General features: G+C 43.9%; 1 protein-coding gene across 1 annotated transcript in view; it reads right to left on the bottom strand.

Annotated features, from left to right (window-relative positions):
• Positions 1-16,713, bottom strand: part of LOC136678741 (zinc finger protein 536-like) — a 207,698-nt gene that overhangs the window by 63,265 nt on the left and 127,720 nt on the right. Inside the window, 4 exon segments of the mRNA XM_066656865.1 lie at positions 1,188-1,629; positions 1,631-1,753; positions 1,755-1,837; positions 9,591-9,749. Coding sequence (XP_066512962.1) covers positions 1,188-1,629; positions 1,631-1,753; positions 1,755-1,837; positions 9,591-9,749 — 807 coding nt within the window.

Here is a 16,713-nt window from a genome sequence, read left to right as displayed (position 1 = left end):
ACACACTCTATCAGATTGAAAATGTACCTATGTACCTAGCATACTGTTTTTGTGGGGCATACAGAATGTTCTGAGGCTGCAAAGAGCGTGATGGATCACTCACCGGAGGGGTCGGTTCTCTTCATGTTGGAGTTACTTCCACCGCCGCCGCCACCATTGGAGTTTGCCGGTCAGGCCTCCATTAAAGGTTGCGAGGGTTCTCAGAGCTGTAGGCCCGCAAGGACAGACAGCATGTTCATCTCTGGTGCTCTAGGTGTGCCTGCTCAGGCTTCAGCAGGCCAGGAGGACCACCGGGCTGACGAGAGGAGTCCCAAACTGGGTTGCTGCCTGCTGCTGCCACTGTTTTTCTAGGCAGGGTGGATGAGTAGGAGAAGGGCCATGCCCCTGGGCTCCCATGGACATCTTTGCCCTCTGACCATCCTTCCCAGACAACGGGGATTTCGGGATGCATCCGGAGGGGCCATGCGATCATCGTCATCCATATCTCCCACCTCCATCTCTTCATCCTCCTCGGCTTCTGGCTCTTCGTCATCTGAGCGACACCGTCGCTCTCTATGGTTGTGGGGTTGGATAAAGGGTCTTCATGTCCTGCTTCCTCATCTTCAGATTGACCTCCCCGCTCTTCAGATGCTTCCCATGTCACCACAAGAGGCCTTGTCGGAGAGCTCATCTTGACCCACCTACATCGCTAGCCTGATTTGTCTGATGGTCCAAGAATCCAGCAGGCCCCCTGGAAGAGCTGTCATACATTGAGGCAAAGGGCTTGTAGAAGTCACTAGAGTATGTGCTCATGGATGCTCCAAGTGGGTTCTGGTCCAGGTGGTTAGACCAACTAGCTTGGCTCTTCATTTCCCCAGACTCGGGCTCGCGCTCTCTGGAAGGGGGACCTTCATGCAAATGGAGAAGGCCTGGAGGAGGAGGAGGAGGAATCAGGCCAGAGGCTTTGCCTGTATTAGAAGATTCGCCTAATAGGTGGTCTTTAGCTTCTTTGCCATGGCTGTGCTTGGCTTTGCCCAGGTGGTTGGCTTGCAGGTGAAGGGCCATCAGCTCAACAGAGGCAGTAGTAAAAGAGCAGAACAGGCAGCCATGCCAGGCCACATTGTCCTGGATGGTGACAGAAGCACCCGGTAGGGTTCCTGCATCAGGCCGAACAGAGAGGTCAAGCGGCTCGTACTGGGAGCGGCCACCTTCAGCTGGCTTGACATCCACTGGGTTCTCGTCCTGGTTTCCATCACTAGTTCTCTTGATCTTGTGCTCGGTGTTCTCCAGGCTAAAGTGCTGGCCATGCAGCTGACTCTCCCGCATCTCCTTCTCCTTCTTCATGGAGTTCAGGACAAAGCTGTCCATAAAGGCTTGAAGAGAACCCTGAAAGTTGACTCCATTACCCACCATACTCTGGTATGCCCGGCCCAGATCTGAGAAGCTGGCTGGGCTGTCTCCTCCAGTGGCTGGTCCCTCAGGGCTCTTCATGTTGTCGGAGTTGGGCTCTGCCCCTGGCCCATGGCGGTCTCGTTCCCTTTCGCGATCTCTGTCTCTTGGGGAGAGCATTCCAGGAGGAGCCCACTGGTGTGGGAGCATCTGGCTTCCTCGGAAATCGAGGCTAGAGGGCATCATCCCTTTGAAGACCCCCACGCAAGACATCAGGCCGTGCAAAGACCCCACTGCCACTGCTGTTCTTACTGTGGTCATCCTTGTGATCGGAGGATGGAGGGTGGTTGGCAGAGGAGGCACTGCCGTTTTGACGTTCGCGAGTGGTGGTGGCGTTCGAGGTGGTACTTCAGGGAGGCGGATTGAGTACCAGCATAGTCACAATGAGGGCATCTGTAGGGCTTCTCACCTGAGAGAAAGAGACGAGGAGAAGGAGACAAAGATCATGTAAGTATGTCACTGAGTTTAAATGTCAAAGGGAGCAGAAGAAAACAAGCCACAGAATGAAAAAGACAAGGACAATGTCCAATCATTCTAGTATTCTATACCCCCTCCACTATTCAAAAGCATCAATCACACAGAAAACAGCCCATCATGCTCTTTGCAAGAGAGGGAGGAATGAGGGGGATTTCAATACAGGTCGATCCAGCTCGATCCAGCTCCACCAAGTGAGCCATCACTCACGTCAGCGCCATAAAAAAACATTTCACCATATGGTGCCTTCAGTCCACTACAGAGATCATATTTTCAACTGACAACACAACTGTCTGGATGTTATCTCTGTTCATATGGGGGAGTGGAGGCGAGTGAGGGTTGCTGGTGGCCTCTCTCTCTCTCTCTCTCTCTCTCTCTCTCTCTCTCTCTCTCTCTCTCTCTCTCTCTCTCTCTCTCCCTCTCTCTCTCTCTCTCTCTCTCTCTCCCCCCTCCCCTCTCTCGCTCGGCCTTGTTCGCTGTCAGCCCTCTGCCTTGTTGGTGAGGTAGTGATTCCTTGGACATTCTCTATTTGGAGTTTATCATAGAGCTGATAAATCAAGCTCTGCAGAAGCTCTTCATTCTTCCCCGAGTGAAATTCTGACCCCTCATCCCTAAGGTATAATGTACTTATATATATATAAAAAAAATGGTGCCCATTTGAAGCAGAACAATGACACAAATACACACAAATGTACATATGGGAAGCATATGAACATTCCTTTTAAAAGGCAGCTTTAGAATGAGGATTAAGGAGAGCTGAGTAGAATGGAATGTGCTGTAAAAGAAAGCATGCGCGAGCATATGCACTATCAACAGCAAAGCAAGGAGAAGCGCGAGGAAAAATGGTTTCAATCGCATTTGCAAGATCAGTTCAATATCTTGATATAAAATACATCCTGCCAGCAATTATAACAGGCCCAAAATGAAAGACAGATCTGCAATCAATAAGCAATAAACAAAATGCTAGGCTTGATTTTTTTGAGACCTTGAAATGAGTTGCTGTAGCGGTGCAGCTGAGAAAGACTAAGCAGAGAAATGGAAAAAGCCAAAAATAAAGGGATGTTTGTCAAGTATTGTGTGTGTGTGTGTGTGTGTGTGTGTGTGTGTGTGTGTGTGTGTGTGTGTGTGTGCGCGCACGTCTGGGTGTGTATATATAGCTATAAAATGTTTAGATTATACACATGGAAACCATTTTTAACTGGGAAAAAAAATGTTGCATTGTTACGCAAGACTGAACTGAATGATTTAAGTCTGGCTCTGTAGTAAATCATGGATATAATTAGCAAATGGCATACTGCTCAAGTAATTTATCATTATTTGGAGGGCACCATTCCAGAAAAAGACTCAAAGATCCGCAGACCAACTGCACACAGCTTCCCAAATAAAGGCTCACAAATACCAACTCAATACTACATTGATATGAGAGAGAGCGAGAGAGAGAGAGAGAGAGAGAGAGAGAGAGAGAGAGAGAGAGAGAGAGAGAGAGAGTCCCATTTATTCTTTTACACTAGAGTGCGTTTGAGGCTTATATTCAAAATAAACCATACAAGATGAGCTTTTAACCCAATAAGTGCTTATCCTCTGAGCAGGATAACAGGGGGTTGGCCTGATTCAATAAGGAAGCGTCCCTGATGCAAATGATCATTTTCAATTCCTTTAACTGGACAAAATGATATTCTGTGCCCAAAATTAGAGCCAAATTAGAGTGATCTGCTTTTCTCCCTTTATTCCTTCCACCCGTAGCTTGCGTTTTCCTTCGCCACAGCAGCGCTGATGCTGTCGCTGGGGGTGAGTGGGAGTGGAAAGGGAAGAGTGTCAATAATCTGTGACATGTCAGAACTATAAGCAAAAATATAAACAAAGCTTGATAAGTAATCAATGCCTGGGAAGAGAGTAAGCAAGCGCCTTCCTCTGAGCGTGCTTGTGTGTGCGTATGTGTTCGCACGAGTGTGCATGCGCATGGCGTGTTCTTTGTGCACCATTTGGACTCAGTAAGACATCTGCTCCATCATACGTCAGGGGCATGTGTGACATCTGGGGAATATACTGTATCCTGCCTTGCAACATTACACACAATTTACTGCTAAAGGTCATTATGTACCCGTTAATCCACTTTTAATTGATATCCGCACAAACAGCACAACCTCTGAGAAACATAATGGATCGCCAAGGCACAGAGGCAGAGGAATTATTATTTTTCATCATTTAATATGAGAAAGAGCTGGAAAAAAAGGGGAAAAAAAAACTTTTTCTTCCAAAAGCTTTGTCTCTCTGTTGATGGACTGTCTTAATAAAAATAGAGGAAAATACACATCAAATTGCCATCTGGTACTGTATGACAGACTTGATATAAATTACAGAAGCCTCTTGCTGAGAGTGGTACATATCTATTATCGTTTCACAAGTTTGCTCCGCTTTTTAAAGGAGTCTTTCAGGGTCTCTCCACTTGAAGGAGTCCTGCTCAAACCGATTTCATCTGGATTTCTGCAATTTGTCACAACTCCATAGTAACCATACCGAATAAACACCCAGAGCCTCTACAGAAGGGCAATTAAAATAGTTAATAGATATGACATACTTTAAGATGAATTTCCATATGGCTTTACATAATGGTGAAACGGCAGCCCGCGTACCGCAGGGAGGGAGAGATTGACTGGCCTGGAAAAATAGCTGTGTCTTTTATTTTCTTTGCCTCTTCACGCTTAGAATGTGGTTTATCTGTTTAAGAAAACGCGGAACCAAGAATATCAAGGTGCTCTGGTTCTCAAGCCTCATTCCCTTTAACTCTCTAGCTTTTGTTTGGTTTCTAAATTGTCCTTTACTGTAAGGACCATTACTCTAGTTCATGCGTTCTCTTTTTAAAGTCGCAGTAGAGCAGCAAAACAAGGCTTGGGAGAAGGAACCGTCGTACCCCAGCCTAAGAAAATAGAACAACAATGACGGTAATAACGGCGAAACAATGTATCAGGCAGAACAACAATGTTAAACTTCCTGTGACACGGCTATGGGTCTCTGAACTGGAGTCTGCTGGGTGACCTTTGTAATTTACAGTGCTTATGGTTTGGAACGGTAGCAACTGACCACAGACCAGTGCTTAATCACTCTGCCTCCATGGAGTAAACCTTCAAAATGCTGCTTGATACGACCATAAAACTCCATCCGCCGGTATGAGCCAAACCTCTTTTGGCTCTTGTCGATGCTCTCGGAGGATGTGTAATGGCCTTCCATCACCAAAGTGACTTGACACAGGCGATGGCCATCTTTCCCCAGTTCCTCTTTAAATAAAGGTGATTCGGTCACAGCGTCAGCTCGCTCACACCCTCAAGTTATGCGTAGCCGTTGTCAGGAGCAAGGACCTTTTTATTTTTTACCCACAGCTGCTTACTGCTAAATACTGCCTTGTCCAGAAGGGGACAATCTGTGTCTCTAATTGCTGTCACTGAAGCCTAGATTCATTATGTGACTTTCCCATTAAAATGTGAGCATTAATTTGTATAATGAAATATCACCCACTGCAGTGTTCATTAGCTGTGGCCCCACACTGTATGCCGCACAATGTTAGCTACCTAGAAAACTGCGCTTAATTTCACTAATGGATATTTTCCCACTCACTGTTGGAGAGGAAATTAATACTGTAACATTAGCTCTTTAACTTTTGGAGGAATTTAAATTCACTTCATTCCTTTCAAGCCAGCGTTAGAGAGTCATTAATCTAACATTGTGTTGCACAATGCCCTGGTCCTTGCAGTAAGCAATGCCATTGTGACGGGCTCACGGTGCCGCGATTGAGGGTCGCTTTGTGTCATCGGCATGTCTGATTGTTTTAAATCAGGGAGCCCGTATTTGTTGAATGTTAGCGTTATTTGAGTGGAGCATGAGGGCTGGGGGATAGAAGATAGTTATCAGCTGGATTTTCAGTTGTATGACTAATAAAAATGAACATGGTCATGGTGTTTCAGGCATTTTATGGAGGAAGTTTGAGGCTTTGTTTTTCAGAAGATAATGACAGTGGAAGCAGAGGCATGTCACAATTTTATTTATTAATTTTTGTATTCAAAATACATTTCTGTTAAACGTGATTTCTAAAAGGGTCACAAGACGCAAAAATAAAACTTTTAAGCTTTTACAATCAACCTGTTTTCAGTTTAAAGACGTGAATCTGGGAAGAAAATATGTGGGTAAATACTTTAGTCTACTACATGTACACTGCACAATGTTCCAGTTCAGTGCATGCGCACTTCTGTAGAAAGAGAATACTGATGGACAAAAAAAATCTTGAATTCGTTTAAACCGATGGGGTTGAGACACCCTGCTGAATATTAAACAGCATGATAAATAATATTAAAAGCCTCTTTAAAAATACTAACACATTCATTAAAGTGAAAATTCACATGTGCAGCAGTTTAGCTTTGCAGAAACTAAAAGCAAACTGATCTTGGATCTGTGCTTGATGGAAAATCTCTGAAACGTAGCATAAGGGTGAAGCCTTTAGGGCAATCACATAACTGATCAACGTGGCTAACACATCTTGCAAACACATCAGGGCTTGTGTAAATTGCTGCATCGACAGACTGTGAGGATTTCAGCCTGTAAATACACACACACACACACACACACACACACACACACACATACAAGAACATGCACACACTCAGGCCGCCTCTGTGAGTTGAGTGAGCGAGTGAGTTAGCGGAGGCTCGGGACGAGGGCCTCTGCTTCCTCTCTAGAGAAATATGGCCCTTCTGGGGACCCTTACCCTCTTCTCAAAGCAGGCATAACTCAACCTCCCTCGGCTAGAAACATATTTCCCCTCTCCATCCCCTGCTCTCCTGCTATGGGGACATAACCATGCTGCCCCCAGCTTAAAGCAATCAGTCTCCAGAAGCCCAGCAGAAGCTGACTCTAACACTTTACTTGGACCTGCCATTCAACAGACCTCCTACATTTCATAGTCGTCATGCATTATTTCTAGCTCAGTGACATAACTTACAAATTTTAACTACAGTGATGAGTTCAATATCTGAGAGTAGCCCAATTTGTAAATTTACTTCTTTCTTCTAACCTACTGCTAACTACTAACTGATCACTTACTAAACAATTATTAATGCTTAGCAATATTTGGTCTTTTTTCATTTGCTTTTGATTTACATTCACTCCAAATTCAACATTTTATTATTTAATTTTATTACGTTAAGTAATTCATTCATTCATTATCTGTAAGCGCTTATCCAATTCAGGGTCGCAGTGGGTCCAGAGCCTACCTGGAATCATTGGGCACAAGGCGGGAATATACCCTGGAGGGGGCGTCAGTCGTTCACACGGCAACACAGACACACACACACACACATTTACTCACACACTCACACCTACGGACACTTTTGAGTCGCCAATCCATCTACCAATGTGTGTTTTTGGACTGTGGGAGGAAACCAGAGCACCTGGAGGAAACCCGCACCCGGAGGAAACCCACGCGGACACAGGGAGAACACACCAACTCCTCACAGACAGTCACCCGGAGCGGGAATCGAACCCACAATCTCCAGGCCCCTGGAGCTGTGTGACTGCGACACTACCTGCTGTGCCACCCTGTTAATGTTAATGTTAATTAGGGGTCCTGAGTAATGTAGCGGTGTTCTCCCTGTGTCTGCGTGGGTTTCCTCCAGGTGCTCTGGTTTCCTCCCACAGTCCAAAAACATACGTTGGTAGGTTGATTGGCGACTCAAAAGTGACGGATGGATGGATGGAGTAGTGCAGCAGTCTAATCATTGAGCTGATGTGACAGATCTGGGCAGTTTGCCTTCTCCTCTGATTTGTTAAGATGTTGAGTGCCGTTGTATTAGCAGTGCATTGGTCTCACGTGTTCTGAAGGAAGCATGTGCTTGCCCAACCCTCCTTTGCAGGAGCACATTGTGAGCGATTGGTGGAGGCTCACTGACGAGTGTAATAGGCAAAATCTAACCATTATATATATATATATATATATATATTCTGTAATAACAGATGTTTATATTTCAAGTTTCAAAATAAAAAAGTGTAAAGGAAGATTATTGCCTTATGTAAAACATGACGCACGACAGTAACTTCACATCCTCTTCTACTTACAAACAGCTGTGAAACTGCATTTTGACAGATATTTTCCCAGTGAGATATTACTAATATGGAATAAGTCCACGGTTTTATGACTCTAAGGGTAAACAAAATGTACACTGAAGCTTTGTGATGGGTTTTTAGAAGGTGTTCTGCAGAAACTGTTCCACATTGGCCCTTGGCCTTCATGTATTAAAGCTAGAAGCCCCAATCATGGGCTCTGCTGCTAGGCGTGCCATACAATCAGTCCTTAATTCCCCAGAACAGTGTAGCTATGTGCTTCTTATTAACCGGGACGAATACTATTTGGGTGGTCTCCCTTCTTCCTTGTAAGCGCATACCAAAAAAATAACAACCATCAATTTCCTGAGACTGATTTCCATTTTAAGTTACAGCGAGTGCACGGCTGTCCTAACAACACTTGTTGAATACTTTGCCCTTTTTTTTTTCATCTGTCCCACTCCAGATGATATTTTAAAGGTGGCTATAGGAGCCAAAGGGATGAGATCGCTGGAAAGGTATTTAAGGAGCTAAAGCATGAAATATCTGATGATATAATGTTGGCTAAGAGACTGCAGATGTGTGGTGATCCTGCTTGAAAAGAAAAAAAAATCCTTAGGCATTCATGATACTCATGGATTCATACAGTTTCCACTTACATTCTCTCTCACACATAGTTACACGTACAGACACAGTGAGTAAGGTGACCCCTCGGTGCTTATCCCGGTTATCCTGAGTGTTAACTAGGCCAGCTGTGCCTGCCAGTGAGGCTCAGCCTTGCTGTGGGCTATGACAGCAGGGTCTGACCGCAGTCACTCGACCAGCACTGTACACATCATTACTCAGGACCCAGACTAACTCATTGTTACCTAGAGCACAGCCAGCGAATGAGAGGCATCTCCAAATACAGAGCAATGCCGCATGCAGAGTTAGGACACAATCTAAGGAGTGGTTAATAGCTAGATACCAAACAAATGTCATGTTAATTCCGATTTTTTGGAAAAGTTAAAGCTGTCCATGAATATTTATGAACACCTTGCTTTCTTGTGAACATTTTGGTGTTCATTGGTATTTTCCAATCCAGAGAAAAACTATATCTACCTGTTAGTTTGACTAGCTATAGAGGGCAGCACTCATAGCTGTCTCAATCTGCTCATTAAAGTGCTTACCTGCTTATACAGAGCAGGCTTTAAATAATGATTTGTTAAAAGCAAATACTTAAAATTGTATGGGGGTGGAAAACAGTAGTGATGAATACTGACTTCTCTTCAAGGGGATAAAGTGTGTGGGCCGTCATTGTTCCCAAGGCAGAACTTTTACCGGCTCCTCCATCAGGTTTAGTTTTAGTAGGCAGCACTACACACACATTAAGTGCTAGTCTCGGTAAACTGAATGTTGAATTCTGATACATTATGTGGCACTTATTGTGGTCACTTCATAATATTCTGGGATATTCTGAGCAGCTTTTGAGCTTGAATGCAATTCAGAGCGTATGTGCTATGTATCCTGAGTTTTGATTTCACACTATAAGATGAAATGCTGAGATCATGTGAGAACTGCTGGAATGGAAGGCCTTATACACAAAGAGGGCTTGCACTCACCTGTGTGTATTCTCAGATGGACCTTCAGGTGGTGAGAGGTGCGGAAGGACTTGCCACAGTAGGGACAGTCCTTCATGGCTGTGCCCACACTCCTCTCTCTGTGCTGGGTCGTGGGGGGCTGGGCAGCCCCTGGAGCTTTTGCCATCTCGTCCCCAACATCTGAAAAGAGACAGAGAGAGAGAGAGAGAGAGAGAAAGAGATGTAACTGTGAGTATTCGGTTTCACTTCAAACCAGCCACATGCCAGCCAGCTTTTCTTCCACTTGTTCCCTTTTTCCTGTCTTTTTCTTTCTCCTTTCAGCCTTTTGCCACCCAAATCTGCTAACACCACACAAAGTCAAACACATCAATGGGTTCACGCGCGCCACTCTTTCCCCCTCCCCTCCCCTCCTCTCTCTCTCTCTCTCTCTCTCTCTCTCGCTCTCTCCGCGGTCTGACAGAACGCTGACAGTTCAGAAGCTTTTCAGGTTGCTTTAGAGATGTCGCCCTGGCTCCTACAGTACACTCCCATTCCCCCCGCTTTATCCCTCCTATCATCATCTTTACTGGGTAGCATATGGCGGATTGTGTCAAAACGAACAATACTGGAAAGGAAACAGCCGTGTCAGCAGTGGGTCTGTGCCTCCGTGTGGCGGCCTGGTTTTGACAGGTGACGTCGGCGGCATGGCTGATAGCGGAGGGTGATAACGAAGGCCTCGCACTGATTGAGCTGCTGTCATACCAATACTCTAAATGTGTCAAGACCAACAAGCCCCCATTCTGAGATAATTAACCACAGCGAATTACGTTATTACAGGAGATGTCAGCAGTGTTAGGTTGTGGTGAGGCAGGAGGAAGTGTCTCATATGGTCGAGGTGCATTGCTGTGCTAGATTAGGACCTCACGGTGGTTCTCGATGCCAGACCATCCAGCCAGGATCCTTAAAGCACTATCCAAGCCAAGTTAGTTTTATCAAACCAGGCTCTGCAGGATTTGACTGGTCAGTTTCTACCAGATAAATCATGTATATATTTCCTTTCCTGTATTGAAATATCTTAAACCTGACATTCATATTGACATGTGTGTAGATTAATAATAATCAAACTTTTCCAAGCTTACAGTCGTGTGGATAAAATAACATAATAGAAGCAATACCATAATTGATCTCTCCATGTTCCACCCCCAAACGTGGTCTTGCATAACAACTATTGCGAGATTGAATGCACTTCACAGGATGTTAACAATAATCCCACACAACTGGACACTTGTCGGACTAATAACACTTCATACTGGATTAAAATCAGTCTGGTCCGTGCCAGTTAAAACCAGTCAAGCTCAAAGAAAGACTTCTAGCTGCCAAACTTTTGGGAAGACGCTTTAAAATACAACACAAGTTGCTGGTGCATGGATTTTTTTCTTTTGATACAATCCATACAGGCACAACACAAAAATCACACACTGTAACTCTAACCACCAATGTAGTAACATTTGTAGCATTTGGCCCCACGCCTGACATGTGTTGCAAGTCAGTAGGCGCATGACCCGCCAAGGCTCAAGTAAAGTTTAAAAGGGCATTTCTTTTTTGCTGCTCCGCCACATGATATGGTATGTGTGTGGGGAGAGAGCATCTGAATGGAGCAACCCACTTAGGCAACCATTCCACTCAATCAAAAGCTTTTTTTTTTTCCAGTAATCTTTCCCTTTTTTATTTTTCCACCCTCCCCTCCCTTTAAAGAATCAAATGAGATTTAAGAAGTTAAAAGAGAAAGGGTGAAGTCAGCATTCTCTTCCGTTCTTGTGACTCGATCACGTGGCTGCGATTTGCTTCCCTCGCTTTGCCTACACACATTACATTGTACTGGGTGCCCCATTTTTTGACCCAAACATACACACAACCCATACAAACACAAACACCTACTCTACTCTGACCTAGTTTGGGGCTGGATCCTGACAAATTAGCCTTAGTGGCAAGTGTGAGAGCCTTTTAGTGCCAATAGAGGTGCATTTGCAAGTGTTCGCTCACAAAAAAATTGCACAGAGTGTGCAGCATTTAATACTGAGTTCCAGCGGTCTGCTCCACAAAATGGTGGAGTTTTCATTTGAAGGCTACCTAAATACACACTTCATAACACGGGAATGAAAAGGGAATAACTTATATATGAAGCAATGCAAGACCGTTTAGTAACAGCTTATGTCCATAATTTTAATTTATGATACGAGTAATGCTTTATTGATATAAACAACTTTATACTACGAAAAACATATATCGTATAACATATAAACTCCTTAACTTTCAAAGGAAGTCGATGTAAAATGACTTTATTTGAGGTAATTTTGGAGCATTTTTATTGGTCCGTTCATCATAAAATTTCCACAAAAAAATATGAAGATACAGGGTTTGTCATTGACAGCGTATATATATGTATTTGTTGCATTTATAGTCATGAAGCTCTGGTTCAAAGCAGTCAAACTTATAAACCAAAGACCTGGTTATATTTATCAGTGTTTTTATATTCATGCTTCAGTTTAGGTATAAAATATGATTTTTCAGAGATTTCTGTAAGAAAACATGTACGAAACAATCTCTTAAGCCGAAGGACCTCATAATCTTCCATTAAACCCACAAGTAATGCTCTCAGCTGGGCTTCTCTTTTCATTATTTGGAAATGATATTACAGTTATTGTTGTAATATATTTATGAATATGGAAGTATTATGAATTATGAAGATTATGAAAATCAAAGCATTGCTTTATAAACGCTTTATTCAGTTTGCTCTAAAAGACCCAATTCTGGAGTCCTTCAAATAAAGTGTTACCTGTTTTTATTTCATATTGGAATCCCACCCCTGACATACTTATAAATGTAAATATAAGGGTTTATCAGTGCACACACACACACACACACACCCTCCCACTGGCACACAAATGCTCTTTATGCTCCACATTCCCAGAATGCTTCAATAATGCATACATTGTATCACCCTTTTAGTTACCCATGTAATTTTGCACACACATCCAAACACAGGCACAACCCCCCCTACACACACACACACACATCAGTCCACACACACACAGGCAGCCAACAGCGCTGTCTTTAATCAGCTGACTGCTCCCCAGCTTTTAATACGGCTGTTCCAATTACTGTAAAAGTCATCCCGCGCCGTATAACCACAAATATTGACAGTTTATTGCACAACACATTTATGACATTTGAAGGTCACCCCATATATTACGCCCCATCCTTCTGCCCAGGGTGTCTGGAACAGAGAGATTTCTCGATAACCCGCCACCTATAACTATTTTCTCCATATTGATTTTCAATTCCTCATCCCTCTTTTTTATGCAAACAGAAAATCTGTAAGAGACACAATATTAAAATGATTGTCACAAACCAGGTAGGGCCTTCATATATTATCCTGCTAAGATGAAGGAACAACACCTATCTCGGGGTGGCTTTGCAGACACTGAACCACAATAATCTTATTCCGTGTTGTGCTTTATAGATGTTTACTGTCTAAGTAATTACACTTGGGGATAATGAAGTTAGATTCATAATTTATGATTAACTTGTTCATTGTGACCATGTTAGAATCAATCAAGTGCACTTATATGAAGCTAGCTGCTAATGCTGGATTAATTGACTGTAAGTAACAGTGCAGTAGCCTCTGGATGTCGCAATTTTGGATTTATATACATCAGTCCACGTGCTATTGTCCACTCTGGACAGTGCTATGTCTGAAGTGGGCTTTTAGGAATGTGAAGTGGACAGTACTTAACTCATGCTAGTGTTAGCGCAAGTGCTAGCGTGCTATGGCAGACTGGAACAAAGGGCTGGGATCAGACCAAGGGCCAGTGGCATGAGCCATCTGGGAGGAGGTGGAGTATCAGTCATTCACCCTGCTGTCTGCATGTCTCACGCACACACACACATGCACGCACGCGCGCACACACACACACACACACACACACACACACACACACACACACACACACACAAACTACTCACTAGCTACCACCAGAGTGAGTGTGTGTTTTCTGTAAGAGAGGATATGGACTGTATGTGTGTGTGTGTACATTCTCTGGAGTCCCTCCAGATGGACCACACCCTGTTCCCATTAATGAAAAGAAAGACAACAAAAACAAAGAGCTGTTACGCCACCACCCGCCCCCCTCCTTCTCTTAATGGTGCTCTCACAATCACACTCGCCACACCAAATCAGGCAGTCCTGCGGTTTTGATTACTCTGATATCACTTTCAGGAAATAAAATAATAAAAAATAAAAAAAAAGCAATCATAAAAACACAAGACGTCTCCCATCCCCATTACAATAATGTGTCACGTGCCTCCGTCAAAGCCATTGACCTCTCTCCTCTGCTCCCAGTGAAAGAAAATGTTACAGAAACGTTTATATTTAGAGAGAGAGAGAGAGAGAGAGAGAGAGAGAGAGAGAGAGAGAGGTAAATGTGATGACATCATTTGAAAGGCATTAGGCTTTTAAAAATGCACCCGGGGGGAGTTGATTTCCTTACGCCGGAGCAACACAACACCATCCGGCTGATGCGCGCCGCACTACACTCTCTTTTTTGATTTGGACGGGTGCCATCTTTGTGAACGGGGCTGGTTCAGGCGAGTTAATCAATTTGAGGTTTAGTTACACTGCTGAGGCTAGCATTCTACCTACTGCTAGAAAGTAATCGGAATTCGCAGAATTTATTAACCAAACACCAATTATCATTAAACACCACTGCATTATCCCCCCCTTCACACTCCCTACTTTTACTACCTGACAAGGACTACTTAATGAAATTTTAGATTAAAGTTATTTAGCCTGCTGATTTATGATGGTCGAAACTCTTAATGCAGCCCCACGGCGCAGATGCCAGCCCAGATTTTTTTTTTTCGCTTCTTTTTTTTTAGGTGTACACCAGGGACCCCAAACCCTCCACGGTATCACGGCAACCAAGCCCAGAAAAGGCACTCCAAAAAAGTCTCAGCACAAGGAGCAAGCCCCCCCCCATCACCCTCTGCCAGTCTCCAAGCCCTGACCCAAGTGTCAATGCTGAAATAAATTCATGGAACAAAATGAGAATTAAAAAAAAAAAAAAAAAAAAAAAGAAAGAAAGAAGGAGAAAGCAGAAAAAAAAGATCCTAAATTCAAAAATGTTTACCCCCACTCGGTTTGGAGATGAAACAGCTGCAAAATGTGTTACATATAAGGCATGTGGGTAAACAGGGGCACCAGATGTTCTTTGATGTTAATAATGGCATTTATTATTAATATTAATTAGACTGCATTCAGCAATACATTTGGGCCATTTCCAAGTCAATTAAGCAAAATGGCATTCGGGAGATGTTGAAACGACATTTTAAGGCAGGTGTTCGGCGGTCCCCTAATAAAACATTTTCGCAACCACTGAAAAACAACCCATTTTCAGCAGATTTTCCCCCCTTTGTCTGCACAAGAGGCAGCGTTTTTTGTTGCTTTTTTTTTTTCCTTCTCTTGCTCCAAGCACAGGCATCTTTTAAAACACTTCATTTAGACATGAATAGTTCTGCCCTGGAAAGCAGCCATGTTTCATATGTATTCTAGGTGCACCATTAAACATGTGTTTGTTCCTGTGCATCTAAATATATTGGCTTATATGAGATAGAGGGGGGGAAAAAAAGCAACCTTATGGGCAAAGATTAAGGAGAATATGAGATAATAATGATGATGATGATCGTTGATGAACACTGCGGATTAAATCTAGCGGGTATGGGCAACATAATTTCAACAGCTTAATTCCAGGGTACAATACAGAGGGCCAAATGGGTGCTCGTTCACCAAATGCCACGGTCAGAGCGCTGGGCGCCCAGGCACATGGAGCAGTGCTCATGCCTGCAGAGTAAATACCAGCCTAAAAAAATATATAATAATTACTCAACACATGGTGGTGAAGCCACAGCAGGGGAAATGCTCTGTTGTCTATATAATCCTTAGATCCTGTGTGTGAATAAGAAACACAAGCATATGCACAGCTAACGACAGAGAGTGAGAAAGTGAGGGAGTTTTAACACTCCATTCTGGACCTTAAAGAAAGCGCCTGCCACCATACTACCTCCAGCTAGTGCCGATTTGGCAGGAGGGCCCTGCTTTTTTGTTTTTTTTTAAAGCTCGGTGAGGCTCAGCCATACAATGGTACATTAACAATCTGTGCATTCATTTATCAGCCGATGCGTTTTTGGACTCTGCGTTTATGGCGCAGTGCACTTTTCATCGCTGAAAATTAATGAACATGCCTCCCCTCGCAACAAACATGCACCTGTGCCGCCGTGATGCTAATCACAAACATTTATATTTATTAGCGACGGGCTGAGCGAAAGTGGGATTATAAAAGGAGGAGGGAAGACTGTCCTTTTTTTCTGCTCGCTGAACAGAACGCTGCATTTCTTTTCTTCTTCTTTTTTTTTCCTCTTTCCCTGAGCGCATTTGTTCTGCCTGGTAGCGAAGGGGTCAGGTGAAATTAAGCTTCAAGCATTCTCTCGTCGATTGTAAGGAGTTTTTCAAATCATTCATGGCTTGGCAAGCTTGACTAAATTCTCTCAACCAACAACGTTCTTTCTCCATACTCTTTAATAGGCTACATAAAACAAGAGGATCCACCACGAACCATTCATCTCAGCAGATCCTCTTACTTTCCCACTCTCCAGTCTCTGTTCCTCGCCGCAGACACAAGCGACACCCTCACACCTAAAATCTGACCACTATGTCTCAAGGTCTTCGTAACACTCCCTTCCCAAAGTGCCACACGCCACACACCAGCACAACAACATGACATCGTCTCAGGAGGTCAGAGAGGTGAAAGTAGCAGAACCGTGCAAATGAGCCACAGTGACAGTGCACTTGACCATGGAGGTCCCCCTCTTTGTCTCTACCACTTTCTCTCTCCCTTCTGTCGTTCTTTCTCTTTACCTTATCCTTGCTATCTTTCACTTTTTTTTCTCTTCTTTTTGTCTTTTTCTCTCTCGCTTCCCCTTTTGACCACCTTCCTTGCTCTCTCTCTCTCTCTCTCTCTCTCTCTCTCTCTCTCTCTCTCCCATGCTCTCTCCCTCCCTCCCTCCCTTCACCAGTGACAGAAGGTGCGCCTCTCCCTCTTTAAAGGCG

The sequence above is a fragment of the Hoplias malabaricus genome, chromosome Y, assembly GCF_029633855.1.
Source record: "Hoplias malabaricus isolate fHopMal1 chromosome Y, fHopMal1.hap1, whole genome shotgun sequence".
Lineage (NCBI taxonomy): Eukaryota > Metazoa > Chordata > Actinopteri > Characiformes > Erythrinidae > Hoplias > Hoplias malabaricus.
The sequence above is the reverse complement of the archived record's forward strand: the minus strand, read 5'-3'. Positions and strand labels throughout refer to the sequence as shown.